This window comes from Zasmidium cellare (assembly GCF_010093935.1).
Source record: "Zasmidium cellare ATCC 36951 unplaced genomic scaffold M409scaffold_22, whole genome shotgun sequence".
In the NCBI taxonomy this organism is placed as follows: Eukaryota; Fungi; Ascomycota; class Dothideomycetes; order Mycosphaerellales; family Mycosphaerellaceae; genus Zasmidium; species Zasmidium cellare.
In genome coordinates, this window is record NW_022986966.1 from 22062 (window position 1) to 48352 (window position 26291).

Below are 26291 nucleotides of genomic sequence, written 5' to 3' on the forward strand. Positions count from 1 at the left end.
ACATCTGATCTTTCTTAACGACTTTCTACCCAGATACAGTGGTGCCTGAAACGGAGATAACATCGGTATATAACGCTCGTCCACTGCCATAGTTCGCATGGAAGACCAAATGCTGTCCATCACGAGCGATTGAAGCACCACCAGGGCTGTTCAGTCCATAGGTGCCATTCTGAAACAAAGACCCCGAGTGACGAGTGTATGGTCCCAGCAGAGAACTCGAGGTAGCGTAGTTGACCCTGTAGTTCGAAGTGGCGTAGCAACCCGAGCTGAAGAACAGGACGTATGTTGAGCCGACTTTCGCAAGTGAAGGAGCTTCGACGATGCCGTTGTCCGTCGTGCCTGAGGCACAGTTCTTGAGGTAGTCGCAGTTGTCCAGAAGGTCGGTAATGCCGCCTTGAAGAGTCACTCCGCCAGACCCTACTGTCTGGATGCGGATGCGAGTAGAATACTGTCCGTTGTCGTTGCCGCAGAGACCACTGTCGAAAGGAGTCAGCCTGAGCCGAGCTTGTATATCGTCAGAGCTTTCGACTCACCTATTGCCAAGCGAGTTACCATCGACTTTCCAAAGCAGATACTGCTGACCATTTTCTGAATAACCCGAAGGATCTATATCTCCTCCTGCGGTGAGGTTGCATATCAGTGGGCTCGAATCCGCGGTGTACGGTCCAACGATATTCGAAGAGTGTGCGGCGCCCACACAATGATGAGATGTGCTCTGTGAGGTCGTGGCACAGTAGTACATGATAAAGCTGCCAGAGCTCTAGAATCTGGGATCAGCGTGTTGTTAACGACTGTAATAAAAGGGAAACAGATGATACTTGCGTACCAACAAGTTCACTATGTCAAAGGCATCATTTGGTCAGCTTTCTCTCGTCTTGCAAAGGCACTCGTTGAACTTCAAACATACCGTCAGGAGCCCAAACGTTCGGATTGGGCGAGTAGACCCAAGACGCAAGATTGGGCATAGCATCATGCTGAGAGCCAACCGAGTTGTTGACGAGCTGCCAAGTGTTGAAGTCTGAGGACGAAGCTACTTGCGTTCGAATGGCACTGTAAGCCTTCTGGGTAGCAAATGAGTACCACGTGTTGGCATAATTGATCACAGCAGGGTCTGAGCAGCGTCAGTGTCGGTGGTATAGGACGGCTCGTTCAGAGTGTACCGGGGAAATCATCGCCAAACAATTTGGGACCCGATGGAGCTCTCTTGACAATGCTGCGTTCTGGCAAGGATGTCGTTGAAGCGAGGCACAGAAGACCTCCAGCGAGGAAAAGCGTAAGGGGTAGGCCGACTGAGAACATGGCAATAACGTCTGGACTTTGAATCAGGTTGCCGGTGTGGGTGACAGCCAAACAGGAAGACTTCAAGAATGTCCAAGGGCGCTCTTATGCATCGCGATGCTGATCACTTGAAGAACAAAGCATCACTTGTTCGGTAATGCGTAGTCCATATACCACCGGCCTCACCATTCAAAATTGATCTTAGTCTGCCGCTGTTTCCTGCCACCGGAGTTGGCCACACATTTTGCTCGGATAGCCCGGCTTCTTGCACGCGCACTGACATGTTGGTGGTCTTCGTCTAACTCTGATAGTCTGAGTTGTCGAGCATGAGGAGCAGGCTAGAGTAGTAAAACGCATCCGATCCGACTAAGGTAGCGTCGTACACCACAATAAGAGGGTGGCATCATTAAACCTTCATCCTCTCAAAATGGCCGCATCGTAAGCAGCGGATTCGGGCCCAGCGCCTCCTCAACCTCCATGATCTCTTCCACATCCTTACTCTTCATCTCCCTCGCATGATCCTCCGTCAAGCCTCTCCGAAACACCACCGAGAACTCGACATACCCAATGGGAGTCTTTTCCGCATGATTCTCCGGCCACAGTTCGCTGTCATCCATCCACTTGACGCTACACGTATAGACAGGAACACGCAGATGCTTTTCTTGATGCTCGATGAGATCCTCAATCTTCCAGAAAGAATAGGCCGCGACTTTGTCCGAAGACCAGTGTCGCTTTGTGGCGCCGTGACCCCATTGGAAGGTAATCCGTTCGGCGTATTTGTTCTTGATGGGGAAGGAGACCGTTGATTTGTTTTTGTCTTTGGGGAACCAAGCCAGTTGATGAGGGTCTTTGGCCAGAGGGTTCAGACTGTGGTTTGGATACAGCTTCCATTCTTCCAGAGTGCTGCATATTGTCAGCTGGCTGTGCTTCAGCTCTTGCAGAGTACCATCTGAATCAGTTGGCATGCTGACTTGCAGAGTCCCGTAGTCCCAAGACCGCTGTTCCGGTGGTGGATCCATGTTGAGGGCACGGAACAGTATTGTCATGTTGGCCAGTCCTGACCCCATGCCGCCTTCGACTGGGAACGCCAATTGTACTCGAGATGACTGATTTCGTTCGAATAGGTCGGCAATATTAATTCGCACAGCGCCGAGAAATGTATCAGTCCTATGCCTCTTCTTATCTCGAACAACCACAATGACTTCTGCCGTGCGCCAGTCACGAACAAAGCGCCAGACCTCAGAACCAAAGTTTGGATCAGAGTTCCGCGGTTTGATCAATGTCCGGGTAACTCGATGCTGATTGATATAAATATTGGCATAACTTGTCGGAGCATCCGGAGTCTCGTCGTCGTAGATCATCTCGTCCGAGTCATCCGTTTCCCTCACAGCTCTCGATGTCGAAAGGAAGTTCATTGATGGTATTTCGACGTGAAGGATCCCACACGGATACTGATCCACCGGCGGCTGGCTGTTCATGATCTTCAATTCGGCTTCTTGCATGAATGCAGTCTTCTCTCGTTCGTACTCGTCTTGAGCGGACTCAGGTGCTTCGCGGAACTTGTACTTGACAATCTTGTCAACACGCTGCTCAAATTCGGCATGATCTTTGATCGGTGGGTAGATCTTTTGCCGTTGTAGTTGCTCCAAGGAGACACTCGCTTTGGGAAAGAAACCGATGCTCCAGTCAAGTTTCGCAACAGAATGGCCATCATCTTCACAGAGGAGGTCATCCGTCCGTAGTTGAAGTTTGCCCGAGTATTCTATGCTTGAGATAACGTCGGTAAGCAGTACTTTACACGAGCCGATGATCGTTTCGTTGTCCAGGATTCCAATTCTGACGAAGTTAACTTCGAGCGAATCTTGTGCATTGACTTCTTCTGGCCCTACGCAATACGCCATTCCTTCTTCCCATCTGGGAGATTTATCGGAATAGATTGTGCGGTAAATGTAAAGTGGATCCCCAGTCTTTGCCCATCCGACGCTAAGAAAGGAGGAGAAGTCATCTCGAGCCCATGGTGGTTGCAGGTGATGCACTTGATGCATTTTCGCAATAATGACGCCCAAGGGGTAGACATCTTGTGATGTGGTCTCGCCTACAAGGAGAGCTCCCAAGTCGATATTGATACTTCTTGGTGAAATGTATGCAGCCAGTGCGGTTTCCAGTGCCTGTTGTACCAACGTGGAAACGAGCGGCATGCCCATGACGTTCATGCTGCTTTTGAAAAGAGGAAGGCAGGCAAATTGGACCTCTGGCTTCCGCAGTAGTGATATGACGGCTTTGGAGACGAAAGGTGGATCCGGCTTGAGTTGGACTCTGGCTCGAAGTAAGCCCACAATCTTGTCCATATTGATCCAGACGGGTACCCGAACGCCGCCGACAAGTCGGAACACAAGCAGAATGTGCATGCGCTTGCGGTAGTCGTCGTCGTCGCGATCTCGTTCCGAACGGCCATAGTCGAATGCGACCTCGACATGGACGGACGTCCTCTCTCGAAGCATCTTCAGCCGTTCCCGCAACTCACGGGCAGCACTCCTCTTGCTTGACGTGGACAACTCAGTAGCCCTGCTCTTCAAACCTGGCTTGAGAGTCATTATCTCGTCATAAAATTCGCCACTGGTAGGTCCCGCATCGCCATCCTCCTCCACTGGCTGCTTGGGTAGTCGTCTGATACCAACAATCCTGATAGGTTTCGACCCCTGCCCCATATCCTCAATGCTGACGCCGCTGACAAACGGCGGAGAATTCGCCTGAATGGTAGCTTCCATAATGTTGGTAAGTGGCTTGAAGATATCCGGATTGAGGAATGGCCAGATCGAATCCAGAATGTCGTTCAGCCAGTAGGCCGCTTCCGTCTCTCTCGTCGCGGCTGCAGGTTTTGAGAGGAATGTTGCCACCATATCCCACACTCGTGACTGGAAGCTGACTTCCGCTTGATGTAATAGCCAGTGGAAGAGGCTTATGTTAATGAGACACGACATGACAATGAAGCTTATCAAAGCCGTGGGAACAGCATTCGAAGCAGGATGTGCCCATGCTGTCGTCCGCCATATCACAGCAGCGAGCACTGTCGAGAGTAAAGTCGCTGCAGTACATAGGAATGCCGAAGTCCGGAACGTCTTCGCCAGGGGATGTTTTATGGCATCCGCCTTGCTAAACTCGCCTGCCTGAACAAACAATGATTCCAGGATCTCCTGATGTGACTGTTTCGTCCGTGGAGGAGTAGCCTCCGGTTCTCGATCTCGACCAACCAGCCGAGCAGCAGATTCTCGGGAAATGATCCTGGGCGGCGGTCTCGAAGCATGCTCATCCGAAGACCCAGGAGATGCCATCCACATCGACCTGCCGACGAGCGTCGACAGAGCCGAAGACGAAGCATTCGCCGGCTTGGCAGGCATCGTGATACCTCGCGTCGGTGATGCTGGACATGGTGATGTTCCACGTCTCGGTCAGAAAGGCAGCCCAGAAGAAAGACAGGTGTGGCCTTGATTACGTAGTTCCCGAAGCTTACTCGCGTTTAGCCTCTGGTACATCTATTTTCTTGGATGAGCCGAATTTCTAAACGACGTACGTCTTAGCTAATCCATGCTTAGATTTTCAGGGTTGATGGGCGGCAACTAAGTCTGGTCGCCGTCGTCCCAAATAGGCAATTTGAGACGACACGGCTTGCCGAGGCTGAAGGCTGAGTCGAGTCGATACAGTGATTCGTCGCTTTTTCGATAAGATGCATAGTTAAGAGTTGGTCCATGTCAAGTCTATATGACTTGACAGTCATAACTTGCCCAACATGGGGCCTTCATCATGCAGCACGGCGTACAACGAGAGCCCAGATCAGGTGAAAGAGCATTACAGAAATTCCACCAGCTCCCTATAGTTCTTGACATCCCCAGATCAATAGGACTGATATACGCGAACTATAGCATATAGTCATCTTCATAGAACCACACATCTAAGATAGGGTTCTCATCCTCGACGAGATCTTCCACATCCCGGATCAGGACAGACTCGTGCCCACAAGCACAAGGTATGCGAGCAATCGAGCTCTCGCAATATTTAGGTGACCCTTGATGGAAGCATGGAAGCGCGACATCACGTGCGTGTCTTGCGTTGCTCGAAACTAGCGCTAGCGCATAACCTCATCTAAAGCTTCACCTTCCATTCGTTAGCTTCATGTTCTCGACATTGAACACGAGCTAGCGCCTGACTTGGGAGGTAGATACACCTATTGCTGGCAATGGCGACCGTGCATCCCTATCTTCGGGAAAAACGGGCGTACAACGACTAAAATCCCTCAATCAATTTCAATCAATTCATTGCAACCTCAACCTTCCAGTTGACAACCTTAATCAGTCAATTTGGATCATTGACTGGAGTATCCCACTGAAATGACTACGCCTCACGCTTCGTCTCGTCGAAAGTGCAGGACAGCCTTGAAAACAAGAACCTTCATCAACCTACTCAAACACACACCTCTCATTCCATCAAGTCTGCCCCGTAACCCCCGTACACTCAAACCCCACGGGCTCACTAACATTACTACAAAGATACCCCCCCCCCAGCACACTCCCGTCCCCCACATCCCTCAAATCCACATCCCTAACCTCAATCCCCGTACAAGGAACCCTGCCACTACACTGAAAACTGCCCACATCCCCTCCCGAATTATTCACCGTCCCCCTTACATCCTCCCACACAACATCCGAAATCTGCATGGTACTGCTGTCGCAAATATTCGGGATGGACTCGTTGGCGAAATAGCACTGCGTGATACTGAAAGGGGCGAATTTTCCCTGGCCGATGTTGGAGACGGTGAAGTCGAAGAAGGTGAGATTTTTGATATAGCCTCGTCCGCCCCCGCCGGCATTGGGTGGGTAGGGCCCGTAGGTGTTGTTGCCGGAGGGGATTCCCGCCCAGGTTTTGAGGTAGGCGGCTTGGGTGGAGTCGTAGAAAGAGATATTCGTGGCAGTGACGTTCTCGATGATTTCGAAGTTGTCGTTGTATTGTGCGATGCTCCCCATGGCGAGACCGTTCGTGTGGTGGAAGGTACAGTTGGCGATGTGGATGTTGGTGCTGTTCGCTTTGCAGGAGATGGCGTCGTCGCCGGACTCGACGGTCCAGTTGGTGAAGGTGATGTTGTTGGAGAAGAGGGTGTCGGCGCCGTCGGTGTTTTGCGGGTACCCGTGGCCTGGGCGGGCGTCGGAGTTGTTGATGGTGATGGAGTCGAGGTGGAGGTCGCTGGAGTTGATGATGGACATGGTCCACATTTGGGATTGGTAGAAGTTGAGGCCGGTTATGGCGGAGTTGGTCAGGTTGCCGAGGGTGATTTGGTGCGGGCGTCTGTTCGGCAGTATCAGTGACATTGTTTTGAGATCTTCGATGGTTGAGGTGGAGAACATACCTTGGATAGTTATCGAAGAAAGCAATAATTGACTCATACCAAACCTGACCACTTCCGTTGAACGTCCCAACTCCTCCACCATGAAGCCAGACATTATCACCGCCAAAGATCCAAACCGTAGACTGATTCTGGTAACCGACAGGAAGGCTGGTATTGAGCCAGTGGTCGATGTTCGTTGACCTACAGCATCGCAACAATCAGCTTTTGTGTCCATGTTCGAAGTGACATTCAATAAATCTCTTACCACTGCAGCGTCCCCTGAACATCCACTTCCACATTCGTCAAGTATGTATTCATGACTGATGAGATGTTGTACGTAGTCTCGCTAAACACGATCCGTCCATCTGTCCCACACTTGTCAATGGCATCGAGGATATTCGGCACCGCATCTGTGCCATCAGTAGGTTGCTCAACATTGCAGACATTCGATCGAGGTGGTAATGCTGCTGTGAATGATGGCAATGTCGCTAGGGCGAAGGCGACGGTGGATGTACGAGAAAACATCTCGAAGTCGCTGCCGGAACCGCCGTTGAATAGACAGGTAGACGAGAAATACGCTCTGTCAACATCTTTCTATATCTATATTCCATCCATGCCGGACAACAGGAACCATCGTCACTACATTGCAGGATAATAGCATGACGATGTGGCAACACGTTCGGCTCCACACTCACGTAGGATGCAGGACCTACATGTACCTTTGTCCCATACGATTCCTTCCAAGTCTAAAAGGAAGGACTCGCTAGAGATCTCGTACTTCGGGCCTAGTTCTTGCTCAGCGTGGAAGCATTGTTAGAGTATAGTGTACGAGAAGAGTTAGTCAGCCATTCATCTGGCGGCTCGTGACTCTTGGAGCCTTGGCAGAGCCATCTATAGCGGGTTCGATACGAGAAAGCCCTTAGTAGGAAATGGGTCTTGAAAGTGTGGTATGTCCGATAGGTCTTTGAAAGGCATGACTTTCAGACGTAGGTATTTCTGTTTCCACGATCCAAAGGACCGTGACTGAGATCAAGAATTCAAGTCATCATTGTCCATGGCACGCAAATATAAGCATTCGAGAATAGAAAGAGCTTCTGTCCAGCTCAAGTGGAGGTAGCCGGTCAAGCTCAAGCCACCTCATAGAAACCACCCTTTGTGGTGGTATTCCTCAACACCCTGCCGCGAGCCAGATCCCCTGCAGTGATATTTGGAAGCTTCACATGCTTGTACGGGCTTGGCGACTTCCTTATAGTCGTTGCTGTTGGACCAGTACCTCTTGTCCGCCCACGCATAGATGGCTTGAATGGATAGCCCTTGCTCTTGCGCTTCCTTCGCTGGGCTGGTTTGCTCCACGGGGGCGAAACTGGTGAGAGTCCAGAACTTGGATGTGGAGTTGGCACTCGACCGACCACGGACCTGAATGTAGGTGTGGTGGAAGGAGGACGAGGGTTGACGGCCTTTCTCTTTCGTGGACGCGGTGGGGGCCCGGAGATGCCGGATGCTGGGCGCGTTGGAGTCTTGGGCGGCATAGCTGGTAGTGGCTATATCCCTCACGCAGGTCGATAGTCTGCTTGATGGATTAAAGATGCGTTGTGTTTGCATTCGGGAATACCAAGAGCTAGGCCGATTATATGTCATTGACAAACAAAGCCATGGTGACGGATCAATGCTGCTCATGGCCGGATGCGGACGCTGTATTGGGCAACAAAGAGTTCAGGGAGCATGCGGATCCAGAGTCCTTTGTCCGGCCGACTCCATCCCTAGATCACAATTCTCAGTATGATCTTCTTTCGGGAGAACTTCGAGGCAGGCCACACCTCAGACCAAATTCGTAGAGATGAGCTTACGTAGTAGTATGCGTTTCCATGTAGCCAGCGGGATTCCACACGATCTTGCGAAACTTCCACGTCCCCAAGAACATCGGCAAAGGTACAACCGCACAAGCTACAACTGCTTGAAAGACAAGTGCTCGCTTCAATGAGTCAGGTGGCTGACTGCTCCAACCGCCTTGCAGCGCATCCATGATGACGATGAAGATGGCTCCCAGGACTTGTCCGCCGGTCCAGCCGATGACGCTGCTCACCTCAGGGGAGACTGGTAGAGTGAGGATGGAGAGTACCTCCAATGCCACCGGTAGAAGAGAGAAAGATGTAGCCCCGAGCAAAGCGCATACGATGTAGGGTCCAGCAAGGCTTCTCGTGCCTGGCATCCAGATGAGGATGATGTATAAGATTGCGAGAATCGGTATGATGACTTTGATTGTGATGAGGTATTTCTTGGTGCGGTCGATGATGGGTGACACGATAGCCGATGCGACCAGTCCAACCAGGATCAGCAACCCGCCTGCAATGCCAGCGTCTGTCTCAGAGAAGCCGTATGGTTCGAAGATTTGGTTTATCAAAGACGAAGTGGCGTTGAAGAAGCCGACATACACAGCGAACGGGATGGCGATGAGGAAGAACGAGGCATTGTGAGGGAGTTCGCGCAAGGCTTGCACTAGATCCAGCTTCTCCAGAGCAGCAGTGGCAGAGGGTGGAGAGGGCGGCTTGGCAGGGATGAAGGGGGCTGGAATGGTGGCGACGCTGGAGATGATGCCGACGTAGAGGACCATGTTGGGGAAGCCCGAGATGTCGTCGGACCAGATGGGCGAGATGAGTTGGCCTAAGGCACCTCCCAGGGGGTTTGCCAAAGAGGCGATTGCGGTGGCGGTGATGCGGCCTTGGTCACTGAACCAGAGCTGGCTGTACCGAGTCGGTGCCGCCAGGACGAACGGCTGGGCGAGCCCGATGAGGATTTGCCCGAACATGACCACGCCAAAGTAGCCACTCCCGGCCCGAGTGCCGGCATACCGCACCCAGTTGCCGATGAGGGTGAGGGCGCTGGCGGCGAGGATGGATGCCTTGGGCCCGTAGCGATTCAAGATCCAGATGGTGGCAGGAGCAGCCACAGCGAAGGCCAGGAGGAAGGCGGTGCTCAGCCAGTTGATGACGCTCTCGGAGGTGTCGAAGAACTGCGCGGCCGTGTCCGAGACGGAGGCGTAGGTGAGCCAGTCCCAGGAGATGACAATGTTGAGCAGGACCAGCTGTGCCAAGCCGAAGAACCGACGCTTGTAGACGCGGTATTGCGGTGGAGAGGGGGACGCATGGTGTTCGATGTTGTTGTCGTCAAGCAAACCATCGGTGGTGTCGGCGGTGGACTGCTGGACGAGCACGTTGTCGTCGCCGGGTCGTTTGGCGGTCGAATCACGGCTCGTCTGGCGCTCGGGCGGCGCGCCATTGCTCGGCCCGGCCATGCCTATAGGCACACTTAAACCACGGGCTGTACAGGTAGGCTATGAAGCCATTGGAGAAAGCTAAATCATGAAAGTGAGGTACAAACAAAGCAATGTTGTTATCGGTCGCGCCTGCTGTGCCTCTCAGCTTCGATTGACGGAAGGAGCAATGCTCTTGGCCTCGGCTCGCTTAACTTTCCGCATCAGGCCACGTGAGCGGCATATCGTCGGGCGGAGATTAGATCGGTGCCTGAGGTTGTTGCGCTGTCTTAGTGATGATGCGGCTCTGGAAGCATCCATCACCAACAACATCCACGACTGATTTGATTTGACAGCGACGACGACGGCTGGTTGTGGCGACTTTGACGGAGAATGACTTGACGACACCCACCCCTTTCCACTCACCCTCCTTTGGCGGCGACGATGTATCAGTCATTCACAGGCTCCGCGCGCCGCCCTCGCAACGTCAACCTCTCAGGCCGTCCTACCAACCCCTTCGCCGCATTCAATACCACAGGCTCAGGCGCACAGCAAGCCGTAGCCTCCGCGCAGCAGGATCGAGTCCATCGCCAGCAACAAAGAGAGCGACAGCAAGCATCATCTCGAATCCAGAAAGTATGGCGGGGCCATCGAGCGCGGAGGCGGACGTTCAAGATATGGAGGCAGGTCTGGGATGAGACGGAGAACAGCTCGACTGGGGCGTATCAATCATCAGATGAGTCTCTGCGGCAGTTGAGGAGGCTATTGTTGTTCTTCAGTCCGAAGGGAGAGCCGGGCGATATTCAAAGACTAGCCTGGTATGGCACTCGGCAGGTCACCACGAGTGAGACGGTAGAGTGTACAGGCGATGGCTGGAGGACGGCATACTCGAAGCTTCAGAGAGCATGCATCGCTGCGTTGAAGGCGAGAAAGAGCCCCAACGCCGACACAGACAGAACATTGCTCTGGATACTAGCATTTGCTGCGAGGCAGAGCTCGTTCAGCACGAAAGAGGCGGTCGAATACTACGAGGCTCTGACTGCGACATCGAGCCTTCCAGACGAGCCTCTGCAGGGCGCGCTACTCGCACCGTTGAAGCAGTCCAAGGAGGCTTACACTGGTCTTGTTATCCTCTTGGCACGGCCTGTGAATGCAGAGATGCTGAGCTTGCTCAGAGCCGCTGTTGATGCGCAGATCTTGGCTGAGGCGGTCACTGGACTGGGTGAGGATCGATCAAGTAGCCCGCGAGAACGGCTATGGCTATTGGGCAACATGATATATGTTACTGGACAAACGAGCAGCATGACCTTCACCGCCGCGGTTGGCCGCCTTCTTGGATCGCTGGCAGACGATGTGGATTTTGATGGACAAACTTTGGATGCTGATAATGAGACATTCGACAGGGACGTACTATCAAAGCTGGCAAGCGGTCTTCCGCTCAACACATTCCTCAACACACAAATCAAGACGCTACTCGACCAGCATGCCATCCGCAACCTACTGTCTGGCCAGCAAACCATCAACTCGAACAACAACAACGCACAAGTCTTGGCAGGATATGCTCTAACATTACTTCGATGCTTCCCACGAAGAGCCGATGACATTCGCATGTGGCTACATCTCGGCCCCACAAGCAAAGACAGAGCATCGCCGACCGGATATCTATGGGATGCGGCGAAACAGTGTCAGGTTTTCGGCGAAGTGTCGTCCAATTCAAGAGATGTTGTCCACCTTCTCAAGAACACGAAACCATCGCGACGGCAGAAAGATGATTGGACGGTCGTGCTAGTCTTTCTGGAAATGTTCACATTCGACTTGAAGATCATGGATGACGAAGATTTCATGGGAAGCAGTCCACAAGCCAAGAAGAACAGCGCTGTGCCTGTGCGCGATGTGGCGCGGCTGGTGACCTTTCTCAAGAACTTGGGTTTCACCCTATACTTCGATGCCAAAGACCTCAACGATGCCACACCAAAGCCGGCAAGAGACGAGCCTCTATTCAGCCCAGGCCGTCGATTTGGCAACTCGAACGTAACAACCACTTCCACTGAGGTTAAGCCCCTCACTGTTGCTGGTTTGCCTGGGTTGACTATCGATTACCTCAAAGGACTGACCACCGGATTACTCCGAGCAATCTACGAGCGTGATTCAAGGCGAAACTTCCTACCAAAGGATCATTGGCTCATGACTGAGCGATTTGATATGAAGACTTTTATTTCTGGTGTGGTGGAAGAGGAAGAGCGACGACATACCGTACAGGAGTTGGATGACGAGGATAAAGACGACGACTCTGACGGAGACGATATCGAGCTTTTGAATGTACCGTCAAGAGGCCCTTCGAACTACGCTCGTGTGTTGAGGAACCAAGAAGCTCGAGAACGTGCGCAGCGCAAAGCCAGTAGAAAGCGATACCTGGAGTCCGTGGCGCCAAGGTTGGAAATTCTCCAGAACATGCCCTTTTTCATACCGTTTCACACTCGAGTGCAGATCTTTCGAGAGTTTGTGCATCTCGACCAGGAGAAACGACGAAATGGCTACGTGGATCCGGAAGTCTGGCGCATGATGCTTAGAAGCGAGGCCATGGGTGCTGGGATGATGCCAGGTCAGCGAGACCCATTGTCGAGACACCACGCCAAGATCAAGCGGACATCTGAGTTCATGGATGCATATGAGCAGTTCTATGACCTCGGAGCCGATCTGAAAGAGCCGATTCAAATCACCTTCATCGACCAATTTGACACACCCGAAGCTGGTATCGATGGCGGTGGTGTTACCAAAGAATTCCTGACCAGCGTCATCAACCAGGCATTCAGTCAGGACCCTGAAAGCATGAACCACTTCTTTGTCGAGAATGATCAACATTTGCTCTACCCGAATCCCACTGCCATCGAGGATCTGCGGATACGACTCCAGGAGATTGGGTTGCGGGACGAATCGCCAGACATGCGTGAGCAGATGCGGGAGTTGCTTAAGCAGTACGAGTTTCTTGGCCGTATCATCGGCAAGTGCTTGTATGAGGGAATCCTAGTGGATGTATCCTTTGCTGGCTTCTTCCTCAAGAAGTGGGCACTTACTGGTGGCACTGGCAGCGCACCGAACGAGTCACACTACCGGCCCAACATTAACGATTTGCGTGAACTCGACGAAACCATCTACAGAGGTCTCCTGGATTTGAAGAACGCTGAGAATGCAGAAGACTTTGGCCTTGACTTTACCGTCAATGTCACTGTGGGTCCAGACCACAACCGACGAGTAGTCACTGTCGAGCTGGCTCCCAATGGCTCGAATATTCCTGTCACAAACGAGAATCGCCTTTCCTACATCAACCGCATGGCTGCCTTTCGACTTCAATCGCAGAGCAAACGCCAGACGAACGCTTTCCTGCGAGGTCTTGGCGACATCATACAACCTTCTTGGCTGTCTATGTTCAACCAGACTGAACTGCAAACCCTTATCGGCGGTGCGCAAGGTTCAGTCATTGACGTCGAAGACCTGCGACGAAACACGCAATACGGTGGTGTATATGTTATTGGGACCGATGGACAAGAACATCCATCTGTGCAACTATTCTGGACCGTGATGCACAAGCTACCCGATGAAGATCGCAGAAAAGTGCTGAAGTTCGTTACAAGCACGCCACGAGGCCCGCTGTTGGGCTTCGGGCATTTGAATCCGAGATTCAGTATTCGAGATAGTGGAGGTGATGAGGGCAGGTACCCCACAACGAGCACTTGTGTGAATCTACTCAAGTTGCCTATGTACAAGGATGAGAAGTCCTTGAGGAGCAAATTGCTTGCGGCGGTGAATAGCGGGGCTGGGTTTGACTTGTCGTAAGAGGATGAGTCTTGATGTGAGATTGAGCGAACTTTGAGCATGAGGCGATGACCCCAAGTATAGTATAGATTTTGCATAGCGATGACTGCTTTGAATGAAACGAGTGGACGAAGCCCCTTCACAACAACCTCGAGGCATTCACGCGGCTAATCCAGGCTCTAAAATCAAGACGATGGACCCTATTTCGAGCGTGCCATCCTCCCGCACAGACTGCACTAGTTCCTGCCTAGTCGGTTCCACAGGCCTTGAATACGCTCCTCCTGAACTCAAACCTGGATATAGGCCTTTCTTATTGACGACCGTGTCCGTGGCAAAGGCTTCTTCACAGATGGGTCAAAATTCGGGTGTTCGTGCTATCGGAAAACCGCCCTTGAACAACGACCGAATGTCCATATCAGATTACGAATTCTACCATCTTGAGGCTTGCAGCAGCAAATGGGTCACCATAGTACATCCATGAAAACGATGGCCATGTCTCAGTAGACGAGTACCGATAAATACTGGATTAGAAGTACCTCAGTTCCCAGTGGTAAGACTTCTCGATACCCGCTCTGTTCACTTACCTCCAACCGAAATGATTTTCTCACGCCTGCATCTCCGGACCGCTTTCATCACGACCCTGCTTTACGGTCTTTCCACTCAGCAGGGCGCCTCGCAAGAGTATGAATTCATCGTGATTGGGAGTGGAGCCGGCGGCGGTCCTCTTGCGGCGAATCTTGCACGCACGGGTCATACAGTCCTTCTCCTTGAGGCAAGGACAGATAATGGAGATTCTATGCTGCAGCGTGTGCCTTCATTGTGAGCGAATGCAACGACTTACCATTTCGATTGCACTGACTTCCTTTCCAGCTCAGACTTCGCGGCCGAGAGCGACGAAATGGCCTGGGCCTTCTACGTCGACCATTACACCAACACAACTCAAGCTTACCGTGACAACAAATACACCTGGCGACATCAGAACGGATCGATTTTCATCGGCACAGGTCAAGACGCCGGGGATGCCGAGCCTCTGGGTATCATCTACCTAAGAGGTGCCACGCTCGGGGGCAGTACGCAGGTCAATGGCATGTGCTTTACGCTGCCACCTGACGCACAGTGGGACGAGCTTGCTGCGTTGACGGGAGATGATTCTTGGAACTCGACTAGCATGCGGACGATCTTTGAACAACTAGAAGCTTGCGACTATCTTCCTAATGGCACTGCCGGGCATGGCTTTGATGGGTATATCCATGTAAGTGATTGTATCTGATGATGTGCGAGGAATTGGCTAACGGCAAAGTCCAACCAATTGCCATTGTCCCTCCTCGACCTACAGCCCGGTCTTCGAGACGTGCTTGGATCAGTGTATGGAGCACTCGGACAATCGAAGCCAAACTCCACCACAGACTTGATCAACCGTATCGGACGAGACATGAATCGACTGGATCCGATACGCTACGAAAACAGCGATCTATACACCATGGTGATCGATCAGAATGCAGATCATGTACGAACGGGTGCTCGCGACTACATCATGGACACACTTCAGGCCACACACGCGAATGGGAGCCGGCGGTACCCAGGACTTACGATTAGTACACAGTCCTTCGCCACAAGAGTTCTCTTCGCCAACAAGACAACGGAATCAACTCGCCCTCGAGCGACTGGTGTCGAATACGTAGCCGGCGAGTCAGTCTACAAAGCAGATCTTCGCTTCCCCAATCGAGGAGCCAGACCCATCACTCCAGTACAAGCGATCGCAACCCGCGAAGTCATCGTCTCAGGAGGCGCATTCAACACCCCCCAAATCCTAAAACTATCCGGATCGGCCCCCGCGAGGAGTTAGAACAGCACAACATCCCCGTGCTAGTCGACCTCCCAGCGGTGGGCCAAAACCTGCAAGACAACTACGAAGGCGGCATCACCGTCGAGGCCGCGCGAGACTTCACGACTCTATTCACAAACTGCACCTTCGGCGACCCAGGCGACCCCTGCCTCGCCGAGTTCACACTCAACCACACAGGTCCCTACACCATCGGCTCCGCCTGGGCCGCACTCCTCTTCGGCTCCAGCGTCGCCACGACCCCCGACACAGACATCTACGCGTACGGCGGCTCCACGTCGATCTTCACAGGCTTCTATGAGGGCTACGCCGAGGCTTAGTGCTCCCCTCTCAACATTCTGGTGGTCGCTCGTGAAAATGCGTCCACAAGGCCGGGGCTCAGTAAAATTACGCTCAGCGGACCCCTTCGACACCCCCCTGATCAATTTTGAATACTTCGCCAACGGCGGTGCCCACGACCTCCAAGCCCTCCAGGACGCCGTCAAGTTCATCCAAGCCGCCATGAACAGCAAGGGTGGGGGCTACTCCCCCTTCACGACCATCGCGCCGGAACCCTCCGTGAGTATCCAGCAGGGCATCAAAGACTACGCGTTTGGGCATCACTGCGCGTGTAACTGTGCGATGGGGCCTGCGAATTCGAGCGCGGCGTGTGTGGATTCGCAGTTGAGGGTGCATGGGGTGGAGGGGTTGAGGGTGGTGGATACTTCTGTTTTTCCGGGGGCGATGGGGGCGATGGGGGCGTTTCCCATGCTGCCGACTTTTATGGTGGGGTTGAAGGCTTTTAGGTTTATAAGGGCGGAGGTGGAGGGGGCGGTGTAGGTGGGGTGCTGAGAAGGCTGTCGAGGGATGTATAATTGGAAGATGTCTGATACAGGATGCTCTAATTGCCTACCGAATACACCACAGGAGCTAAGATGCCAACTGGACAAGAGTACGAAGCTCACGGCTATGGTGAACTGCATCAAAAGTGAGGTCCAGTGTGGCGGATAACGATACTAGGCTTTCCAACTGAAAAGTGTGGCCACGGGGTTGGATGGTGATGGAGTTGGTGCGAATGCCTGCCTCACGAGCTGAATCTTGACCTGAGCCCGGCCCATCAACAGAAGATCAACCTCTCCATCCCGATACTCGCGAAATCATGCGCAGTATTTGGCGTCTCCTCTTGCAGCTGACGTGCATATCACGCACGTGCATGCGGTGGTCTGATCGTCTCACCCGGACGCCACCTCCACAGCAGCGTTCCTTGGCTCAGCCAGCCTCGTGGAAACTGTGGAGATCTGGATCAAAGTCGTGCATATACGCATGCTTCATACGAAACCCCTCCAATGATCTGTGGAGGCCCATGTGCAAGCCCGCTGCCCGCACAGGTCGTCTGGAGCTTGAAAGGTCAAGCTGTTGAGTGAGGTCGAGTGTGGCTGTCGACCACATCTCTGGCAATGTGCTTGAACTCGGCTTCTATGCTGCAAAGAGACATGTCCTGAGTCCATACTCTGCACTCGACATGGCACAATCAACTCACAAACGAGAGAGAGCTTTCCACAAAGACGACCGCTGCTTCGCTAATCAACTCATGTTGCTACTCTGCACACTGACCCGGACATTCCAACCGCAACAGATTCCCTCTCGCCTGCAGAGTTCAGCTTCGCAAAATGAAAATTGCCATGGCAAAGTATCCGCAGTGCGCTGCATGCTCCCACAATCTGGACCTATCCTAAATCCTACGAGGTCTGCATTGAGTGTCTCAGGATCAACCTCTCCCATATTGATCAGTGCTTCGAGAAACGCCAATCCCGAGGAGCCGCAAAGATGTCAGACCACCGTCACCATCTGTCTGGTACTTGTTACACGGAATGCAGGTTTCAGGTCTGCTTTCGCACCGTGGCGCTGCTGTGAGAATGCAGGGTCTTCGGAATGCGTTTCAAGAGACGCAGCCATACTTGTCTCGCATGGCTCGTGTCTAGACGATTTCGATTCGCACTTGTTGCATGCGCGGATTTGGGCGCTTTTGTCTAAAGCCCATAGCAACTGTTAAGGATATTCGGGGAAGCCTCCCAACAGATAGCAAGCCTCGTGGAGCCAGGCAAGGACGACGACGTAAATCAGACTTGTCTACCCGGCTATGCAGAGGTGAAGTGGCATGCCATGCACAGATCACATCGAAGAGCATCCTGGTAAGATACTTGCATACACATGGCACATACTTCGCAACTGCAGTATCGATTTGAGGCCAGACCGCACAACAGTGTGTTCCTCTGCCCGCCATCCCTTTTTCCATCCGCAGCCACCGTCCAGCAGACAGCTGGAACATGGAAATGGAGCAATCTCACAGCTGACTCTCTATGCGAGTGACCTTCACGCAGCTCAGCCACGTACCTAGCTATCGCTAGCAAGACCTATGTCGAGACCACGTTGAGGTGAGAATGTGAAGGCTTCTCGCGCAGGACACTGCAACAAGATGCAGCCGCAACGCCTCATCACCAGACTTTCAGCACGTCGCTGGACGAGAATTACACCTCTCAGTACAGCGTGGGGATGGGTGGAGGGGAAGGGAAAGGCATATATAAGTACTATCCTTTCCTTTCGATGGCTTTCAAGTCGTCTTTCTCCCCGATCACAAGCTTCTCTTGACACAGTCACTCCCCCGGAGGAGCCTTCAACCATACATACCGCAAACAGCGTACTCGATACATATCACTCAACATGCCCGCCGCCACACAGACCGTCCCGTCCTGGATGACCGGCGGCGCCACCAAAGATATCCCACTCAACGGCATCTCCAACGGGCTCAAATCCAAGAACATCACCCTCCAGCAGGTCTCCAGCACTCAGAACGATGGTTTTGGCGAAGACGACGCATTCGCAGTCGCTTCTGGCCCGCAGAAAACCTTTAGCCGAGACACGGTGAAATCAGACGATAGGAAGGACTATGAGCACGAGAGAGAGGAATTCAAAACTGCCTGGGACAATACTAGGAACCACTTGGAGAGTGTCTTCGAGCAACTTTTCCGGGAGCGCACGAGAGTCGGTAAGGGTGATATCGAGGTGCTGATCTCGAGATTTGGCGTCAAGTGAGTTTCGATTTCGTGACTGCGATGCTTTATTCTTACTGACCGACACATGAAGCGACTATAACGTCGCCGTCCGCTCCTGGAACGCCAGTATCCCAGACCGCAAGTCGACACTCAAGCCGCTTCAAGTATTTGATCCGACGGCCGAAGGCAGCGTCAGGACCATCGGTGGTCTACAGGTCACCATCGAAGAGCTCGAGGCCTTCCCGGGTCAGTCACCATACCTTCCACCTGCTGCAGTCTATCTATTGTCACGCTAACCCAACCCCTCGCAGATGTCGTCAAAGCGGGCCTCTTGATGGCTCTAGAAGTCGACCCGGCGCTGATCGCGTTTCCCGATTTATTCAACGAAGAAGGTGGCATTGCTGACAACGTCGTCGACAGTGTAAAGTCGTTCGGGATCAGAGCTGGGATCTACAAGACCTCGGACAGCCGCGTGGACAGCGAGAACGCTGTGTTCGAGGACATCAAGAGCCATCAGGTTAAGAACCCTAAGACTGGACGGGATCAGCTGGAAGCCAGGCTCACAAAGCAGTTGAGGGTGGCTGTTGGGTTGCCGGCGGTCAGTGTTGGCTAAGCACATTTTGAGGCTTAAGTACTTGAGGGTGGTCTGCGGAAGTTCGATTTGCAATGAGCGCGGCGTGCTCATTTGATAGGCCTTAATGAGAGATATGTATGCCTTTTCCCCATCGACAAGAAGTGCACATTTAGCTTGAGGACGAGCAATTACATGATCTAAGTCTAAGTCCCTGTAGCCCTGGCAATGTTGAGAATAAAAAGCCCTCATAAGTGAAGGAAATGCTCACTGCGCCTTCGCATCCTTAAGCACATGCACCCACTTCCTAGACGCCTTCGCCTGCGAATTCTCATTCAACAAAAAGATAATCACAGCCAACAGCGGCCAAACACCAACCCATCTCGAACGACCATTCGCAGTCCGATGGAGGTTGTACTGTACACACGCAATCTGTCCCGCGGATGTCAACTTCCCAGAAAGAACCCATGACGAGGCTGTATGAGGCGCTGGATCCTCCCCTCTCTTCCAACGCTCCACGAGATCCGGCATCAGGCCGATTGCAGTCCCGATGCCGGCTATGAGATTGTCTCCTGATGCGATGACCTGTTCGGCGGTCTTTCTGGAGCGGATGCCTCCTGTGACCATGAGTGGGATAGTCGTGATTTCTTTCAGTTTTCGTGCTGCCTCGAGGAAGTATGCCTCTCGTTCCTGCGTGCTCTTGCGTTGGGGCTTTTTGGCGTGCGTGCCTGTCATGGCGGGAGATTCGTGGCTGCCGCCGGAGATTTCGATCAGGTCGAGACCCATGTCTTTCAGCCTTGTGGCTACCCAGGTCAGGTCGTCGGGTCCAAATCCACCTCTTTGGTAGTCTGCTGAGTTGATCTTGACGCCAACACCGAATTTTGGTGAGACGGCAGCGCGAACGGCCCGAATGACCTCGAACAGCAGACGAGCTCGGTTCTCGAGAGTGCCACCCCATCGATCAGTCCTCTTGTTCCACAAAGGCGACAGGAATTGAGAGACCAAATATCCATGCGCCGCATGGATTTCAACTCCATCAGCACCAAGCGCTTCCGCCTTGCGAGCCGTCCAGACAAACCGTTCAACAACACCCTGGATCTGTGACTCCGACATCTCACGCGGTGTGTCGAACATCTTGTTCAAAGAACCAGATCCCATCTCCATAGGCACGGCCGAGGGACCATACACAGGCAATCCAGCTCCTTTCTTGATCTGTCGTCCAGGTTGATTGATCTGCAGCCAGAACTGCGCTCCACCGTTCTGTGTCGCTGAAATCCACTCCTTCCAAGGAAGGGGATCGAAGTTTGGTATATCGTCCGCCAGTACGACATCTCCTGGAAGAGCCACAGCGTATGGATCGATCATGACGTGCCCGCTCAGAATGAGCCCAGCACCACCGGCTCCAAAAACACGGTAGAGACGAACCAGCTCTTTCGACGGTGCGTTGTGGTTCTTGACGTCGGCGAGATTCTCTTCCATGGCAGCTTTTGCTGTGCGATTCTTCAAGCGGGTTCCATTTGGAAGTTGGAAGGATTGGAAGAGACCGGAGTCTGCCATTCTTTGTCGCTCGGGAGTTGGTTGAGGGCTGCGCGAGACTGTTTGGACGATTTATCGCAGCAACTCGAATGCAGAGTCCAGACGACGATTGTGTATAGATGTATGAAGACGCAGAGTGCTTTTATTTGTCAGGTAAGTGTGGTTTGTAAGAGTGTCTAGAAGCGGTAGGTCAACTTGAAGCCGGCGGCCAATCAATCCCGCCGACTCGTACAACGCTCAGCCTTGTCGGGGTCCAATGTCGATGTTCGACCCAATAGGTCACCCAGGCAGAAGGGTTTGAAGTCGCCCGAGCATTGAGCGCCATCTGTTCGAATGGCCGATAAGTTCCCTATTGGTAGCCGGCAGCGTTGTCAGCATTGAAAGATCAGACGGTCTCTTAGCAGAGGAGAGACGCAGCACATCGATCTTCTGTGTCGCGCTGCGACTCGATTATAGAGACCTGAAGTAGTCGACAGTGCCAATTGTCATAAGTCTGCTTATCTCCTTACTGAAATCCGTGCGTAAAGGCAGTAAGACGCCATGGGACGGGCTGCACCTCCTCAGCCTTGTCTTGAAGGATGTGAGAAAGACGGTGACCATGTCTTGTACGGTCGCAACAGATAAGGAACCTGGACAGATACAGAACGATCCGCTCACCTCGTCGTGTTGTTTGGGGCTACAGCTTAGGTTCTCCTCTGCTACTACGTGTAAACAAACTCATGGTATCCTTCAACCGAGCAAAAAGGGCACCTCCTCTTTGATGTAGCCAGTCATCTTTTCATCAAGCGTCGAAGGCGCCTTGGGCCCCACGCAGAAAGTATTACACCGGCCCTTCTCCAACTTCTCAAAAGGAACAAGGCCTCTGATTGCACTTCAAATTGATTAGACAGATTGCGCGCAATAGAGATGGTTGCTCCCATTTAAGCGGTACATCGACGGTGGAACCAAACGCATCCGACTGCTACGATCCAGCCGACTCGATCCCGCAGCCTTCTCAGAGTTCAGACACGAGAGACGGACCTTGATGAAGTCGCTCGGCAATTCGGGCCTCCCAGAGGTTTAGGGGGAATCGTGTCCGCTTGAGCCATGAAAACGGCCCAGGCGCACCAGGTTCGATGGCGTATTCGAGATCTTGCTGCGCCGCTGACACCGATTGGACTCCAGCCGCGCGCGAATGGTGTGTTCTAGTAGGGAAAGGGTACACAAACCCCGAGGGACTGCCTTCAAGCAAAGGTCTGAGTTCCTTCCTCAAGATATGACCAGGATCGTCGCACCATTCGCCTTTTTCCACGCACTCTGACAAGAACAATCGACCGCCCAACCCCAGGTTTCCTTCCCCCGCGCAGAGCGAGGATAGCCAGAACACTGGCGCGTGCAACCGCTCGGACTCTGTACAGTCGCAGCGACAACGGCGGTGTGGATACCAACTTGTCTGCCCTCGGAAGAACCACGAGAGTGCTCTTCGGTCACTTTTTCTGGTCAAATGCACGCTGTCAATCATCTGTCCCACCAAGTCGAACAGCCTGTCGGCGGCTGGAATCTGCCGAAGAGCCGTGAGGCTTTCATTTATGCGATTTGTTCCCAACTCCTGACCACTATCATCGCTGTCCACCTCCTCGCTGTCCCCTTCATCGCTGTCCCCCTCATCGCTGTCCGCCTCCTCGCTGCTGCCTCATTGTTGGTGAAAGCAGAGCGTACATCCATGACTTTGCTGGATCTTCCACAGCCCTGCCTTGCGATCCATGTGAGCAAATCAGCTCCGCGCAACACCTTCTGGTCCATCGAAGTCAGAGAAGTGCGGTGTAGTCCACGAATATGCTTCAGCATCTCCCTGACAGTCTCTGCGTGGCCCTTAGCGGCTGAAAGGAACAACGCCGTTAGTTCGGCATTGTCCCTCACATTTACATTTCCCCCTTCGCTGCAAGCATCCGTACAATGTCTGTGCGGCCAAGTTCGGCGGCGCATGCTAGTGGTGTGACTCCGTGTTCGTCTATTGCTTCCATTTCAATTGTGTTGGTTTCAAGGCATATCTTCACGGTGTTTATGCAACCCCATTTGCACACAGCATGAAGTACACTCTCGCCCTGAGTATTCTTTTTGTAGACATCAATGTCTGGGTGTGACATCAACATTCGGCAGACATTGTCACACCTACGAGAGACTGGTCCAAACAGAGGTGACTCGCCACGTATGTCAGGCTTGTTGACGTCGATGTCTGGGTGTGATAGCAACATTCGAACGACATCGTCATGCCTTGTTGCAGCTGCCTCGTGCAAAGCCGTCCTGCGATAGCGACCATATTTGTCGATCTTAATATCGGGGCGCGATAGTAACATTTGGAGGACTTATCGCCGCCCAATAGAAGCTGCCACGTGGAGAGCGGTGAAGTAATATTTGTTCCTTCTCTTGATGTCGATGTTTGGGTGTAAGTGCAAAACTCGTACAGTTTCCTCTTTCTCGTATAGCGAAGCTGCTTTCAGTAAAGCGAATTGCCGTCCACATCCCTCTGATCCACGTCTATACTCTCGATCTCCAGAAGGATCTTGACCATCTCAATGTGCGCGTCGCCAGCAGCAATTATGAGCGGTGTCCTTCCACGACCATCTGCGGCGTTGCAACTCAGTGACGGCGCCTGCTCTAGGAGCATCTTCACGAATTGCGTGTGCCCACGCCCTGCAGCATGCCAGAGAACACTGCAACTGCGACCGTAGTAGACTCCGTTACGTGTGTCGTCTGCTTGAGCACAGGTCCGATGGAAAAGAACTCGTGCGGTCTCAGTAATGCCAAACTGTGCTGTAAGCATCATCGGCGTTTTGGCCTGAGTATGTCGAATTTACATAGTCTGCTTTCGTCAGAAGTACTTTATAGAGCTGAGCGAGATCCTAGATCGCTACGGTATGCTAGATGGCGAAATATTCCATTGCCAGCGTGGTGTTCCCGAATTCGCTGGAAACATCACTTTTTGTTATTGCCAGCCAGAAACGCAAATCTTGCCTAGCAGAAAGTTCCATGACTCTCGACGACAATGCCTCAATCTGTTCACAACCAGGCTGGGATTTCATATTCACATCTTTGGCATGTCTCGCCCAATGAAAGGCGGCGTAGCGCATGAAAGGCCATGCACCAAAAGGCACACCAGGAGCTGCCTCGTCCACAGCATCCAGAACCACAAAGTAGTTATCAATGTTCGACAGCATGGCCTGAAAATTGCCATGGAGCCTCTCCAAAGTGAGGCGTTCGCGCTTCTTCTTCGCTTCCACAAGGTCGTTGGCATCTCTGGCAGGAATTCAATCAGTTACCGCAGCAAACTGCAGAGTACATGGGGTGCGGTTAGCGTATCCTGCATCTTCTGGTCGAAGAAAAGATCAAGGACCAAGGTCGGGGTTGGACTGTCGTCTGCGGGACTGTGTTGTAGCGCCTCGATCAAATGTGGAGCCAGTGTGAATTTGCCGGTCCCCTGGATGACTCCCGCCAAGTAGATTAGAGCCCTTCCCACGCTGGGCCCAGCTGTTGTATTGTTCATCTTCGAAGGACCATGACACAGTGCCGGCTTGATAATTCCTCTGGTGCTGGTGCAATCGTGGAGTGTAGTCGGTGGGGCATAACCAGGTCTGCAGTTCTCTCATCTCGTTTTCAGCGGCACTGTCCACAAGCCGGGAAGTCTTGGTCTTGACGTCTTGCATATCTGATTTTACTGCAGGCAGTCAGCGTTTAGGGAGTCAACGTGGCTACCATGGTACTGACGCTCCCTTGGCCTCTTGGCGAGTATACCCTCGCCGTATATCTCGTCTACGTCAAGATAATTTAGCAACTCTTTGGCGAAAGCCGCTGCTGTCGCAGCCGCGTAGTGCTGCCAGATATCGTTCTTCCTCTCGTCTGCGTAGTCACAAATGCCGCGAATTACGACACACGGAAAACTATTCATGAGCCCGCCAGCCACCGTTTCAAAGCAGAGCGGATCGATGTTGTTCTCACGCAGCCACGTGACGATGTCGTTTCGCTCTTGAGCGATTGTGATCAGCTTGTTACCTGAAGCAATGGTTCCGTAGTGGATTTTCGATGCATCCCGGCTCCGGTCGGGGTTGGAGAACTTTAGTGCTGCACGAAGTGGATCATGCTCGGCGCCTGGGTAGATGAATGTGTCTTTCATGACCTCATTTTGCTCAAATGCGGCAAGTAGCTCCCGCATCTTGGAGCGTCGGCGAAGGTGTTGCGCCCGCAGCGCTCCCAGTGCATGTAAGAAAGCATCTGGAGGTTGATTCAGGTGCCCATTCAGAAGAGTCCTATTCTTGCCGTCAACCACCTTTGCTTTGATAACATCGTGAAGGACAACACCGCCGTTTCCATTCTCGGGCTCGCTCACGACAACATCGCCTAGGAGAACGTCACGTTCGAGCACGACGTGGCCACTCTCATCGTGAGTCTCTCCTGTAACGCCGGCACCTACGCCCACGAGCAAGCCGATGCGGATGTGTGGTAGAGAAGAGACGAGGTGGGCAGCAGTGACCGCGGCGCCAGTGGTGCCGTAGACACCATATGGCAGCGACGCTATAACGACGTTGAGGTCGCCGATCCGTCCCCATGAGTAGCTGTTGCCATCGGATGGGTTCTTCTTGAAGTCTTTCGGTCGGCGATGCTCCTCGTCGAGTAGTTCGAGTGCAGCAGCCCGCTCGTGTGGAAGTGCAGCGATCCATGCGATCGTGTAAGTTGCGGTGGCCGGAGGGCTAGAAGCAGCCATGGCGCAAATTCAATATTGCCTTGCTGAAGCGTAGAGAAGTGCCGCTGTTTGGAGGTAGCTGTACCAGAGCTCCCGAACAGTGGTTATGTCCATGACAATGAGAGAACCTGGAGGAAGAGGTCGACGAAGGTGTAGAGGTTGAGTCTTGAGCGGCTCAGCAAGCCCGGCTGAATGCGTGGGCCGTTGGAGCTGCAGGGCGACAGCCTAGCGACCAATGAAATGACGGGTTGGAAGCCATCTGTGACACCTTTGAAGCAGGCAGATGCTTGTTTTATTAACATTTCGGCTCCAAGTGAAACCAGCATCTCCGTTGTTGACTCACTTTATCATCCACTGGCGGTGCAGACGGCGGCCCATTCGCTTCTGAACTGGGCTCACGCCGTGAACGCCAAAGTGGAAGACGTGAAGGTGTTCGGCACGGTCTATCGGTGTGGTGCGATGCTCCAGGCAAGCGTTTTGACGCTGGTGACAGGTCTATCGCCGTCGCCGTCACGATTCAGTGCAGTGCATTGCAGCCTTCAAGATGTCGATGGTTGGATGAGGCTGGAGAGGTTGAGATATACACATGGACGTAGGTTTGATAGAGGAAGGCTGATCCCGACCTCACCTGCCAAGACCGGGCCAACGAAGCACTGGAGTGCTGCCGTGCGAGGTGAGAGCGGGGGAAATGGCCAGAAGACTTATTGCATACATGGTAGGACTGACGATTGGCACTGTGCTCAATGAACAAGCTGCACAGAGGAGGTAAATGTGTTCAGTACAGTCAAACCTGGATAAGAACATAACTTATTCCTGAGTTCATTCTATGTTGCTAACCAGGTTATAGGACTATCCAGTCTAACTAAAGAAACAC

General features: G+C 52.8%; 10 protein-coding genes across 10 annotated transcripts; 3 read left to right on the plus strand and 7 right to left on the minus strand.

Annotated features, from left to right (window-relative positions):
* Positions 1–25: 25 nt before the first annotated feature.
* On the minus strand, positions 26–1299 carry M409DRAFT_24144 (glycoside hydrolase family 43 protein; the record flags this gene model as incomplete). The annotated part of the gene is made up of 5 exons (XM_033807108.1): positions 26–476; positions 534–760; positions 827–837; positions 908–1111; positions 1161–1299. 5 exons carry the CDS (start codon positions 1297–1299, stop codon positions 26–28), a joined length of 1032 nt encoding a protein of 343 aa, XP_033666182.1.
* A 401-nt stretch (positions 1300–1700) lies between these two features.
* M409DRAFT_36902 (uncharacterized protein) lies at positions 1701–4259 on the minus strand (the record flags this gene model as incomplete). Its single annotated transcript, XM_033810634.1, has 1 exon — positions 1701–4259. The coding sequence occupies one exon, from the start codon at positions 4257–4259 to the stop codon at positions 1701–1703; it is 2559 nt and encodes an 852-aa protein (XP_033666183.1).
* A 1500-nt stretch (positions 4260–5759) lies between these two features.
* On the minus strand, positions 5760–7180 carry M409DRAFT_24146 (glycoside hydrolase family 28 protein; the record flags this gene model as incomplete). Its single annotated transcript, XM_033807109.1, has 3 exons — positions 5760–6615; positions 6677–6856; positions 6921–7180. The coding sequence occupies 3 exons, from the start codon at positions 7178–7180 to the stop codon at positions 5760–5762; spliced, it is 1296 nt and encodes a 431-aa protein (XP_033666184.1).
* Positions 7181–8498: 1318 nt separating this feature from the next.
* On the minus strand, positions 8499–9947 carry M409DRAFT_67172 (uncharacterized protein; the record flags this gene model as incomplete). The annotated part of the gene is made up of 1 exon (XM_033817288.1): positions 8499–9947. The coding sequence occupies one exon, from the start codon at positions 9945–9947 to the stop codon at positions 8499–8501; it is 1449 nt and encodes a 482-aa protein (XP_033666185.1).
* Positions 9948–10349: 402 nt separating this feature from the next.
* Positions 10350–13739, plus strand: M409DRAFT_55718 (uncharacterized protein; the record flags this gene model as incomplete). The annotated part of the gene is made up of 1 exon (XM_033813078.1): positions 10350–13739. The coding sequence occupies one exon, from the start codon at positions 10350–10352 to the stop codon at positions 13737–13739; it is 3390 nt and encodes a 1129-aa protein (XP_033666186.1).
* Positions 13740–13911: 172 nt separating this feature from the next.
* Positions 13912–16573, plus strand: M409DRAFT_67174 (GMC oxidoreductase; the record flags this gene model as incomplete). Its single annotated transcript, XM_033817289.1, has 7 exons — positions 13912–14187; positions 14386–14537; positions 14589–14970; positions 15019–15559; positions 15589–15823; positions 15876–16376; positions 16561–16573. 7 exons carry the CDS (start codon positions 13912–13914, stop codon positions 16571–16573), a joined length of 2100 nt encoding a protein of 699 aa, XP_033666187.1.
* A 1688-nt stretch (positions 16574–18261) lies between these two features.
* M409DRAFT_24151 (uncharacterized protein) lies at positions 18262–19206 on the plus strand (the record flags this gene model as incomplete). Its single annotated transcript, XM_033807110.1, has 3 exons — positions 18262–18629; positions 18685–18839; positions 18905–19206. 3 exons carry the CDS (start codon positions 18262–18264, stop codon positions 19204–19206), a joined length of 825 nt encoding a protein of 274 aa, XP_033666188.1.
* Positions 19207–19431: 225 nt separating this feature from the next.
* On the minus strand, positions 19432–20721 carry M409DRAFT_67175 (uncharacterized protein; the record flags this gene model as incomplete). The annotated part of the gene is made up of 1 exon (XM_033817290.1): positions 19432–20721. One exon carries the CDS (start codon positions 20719–20721, stop codon positions 19432–19434), a length of 1290 nt encoding a protein of 429 aa, XP_033666189.1.
* A 1880-nt stretch (positions 20722–22601) lies between these two features.
* Positions 22602–23036, minus strand: M409DRAFT_36934 (uncharacterized protein; the record flags this gene model as incomplete). Its single annotated transcript, XM_033810644.1, has 1 exon — positions 22602–23036. One exon carries the CDS (start codon positions 23034–23036, stop codon positions 22602–22604), a length of 435 nt encoding a protein of 144 aa, XP_033666190.1.
* Positions 23037–24065: 1029 nt separating this feature from the next.
* M409DRAFT_24153 (uncharacterized protein) lies at positions 24066–25438 on the minus strand (the record flags this gene model as incomplete). The annotated part of the gene is made up of 2 exons (XM_033807111.1): positions 24066–24394; positions 24445–25438. The coding sequence occupies 2 exons, from the start codon at positions 25436–25438 to the stop codon at positions 24066–24068; spliced, it is 1323 nt and encodes a 440-aa protein (XP_033666191.1).
* Positions 25439–26291: the final 853 nt, after the last annotated feature.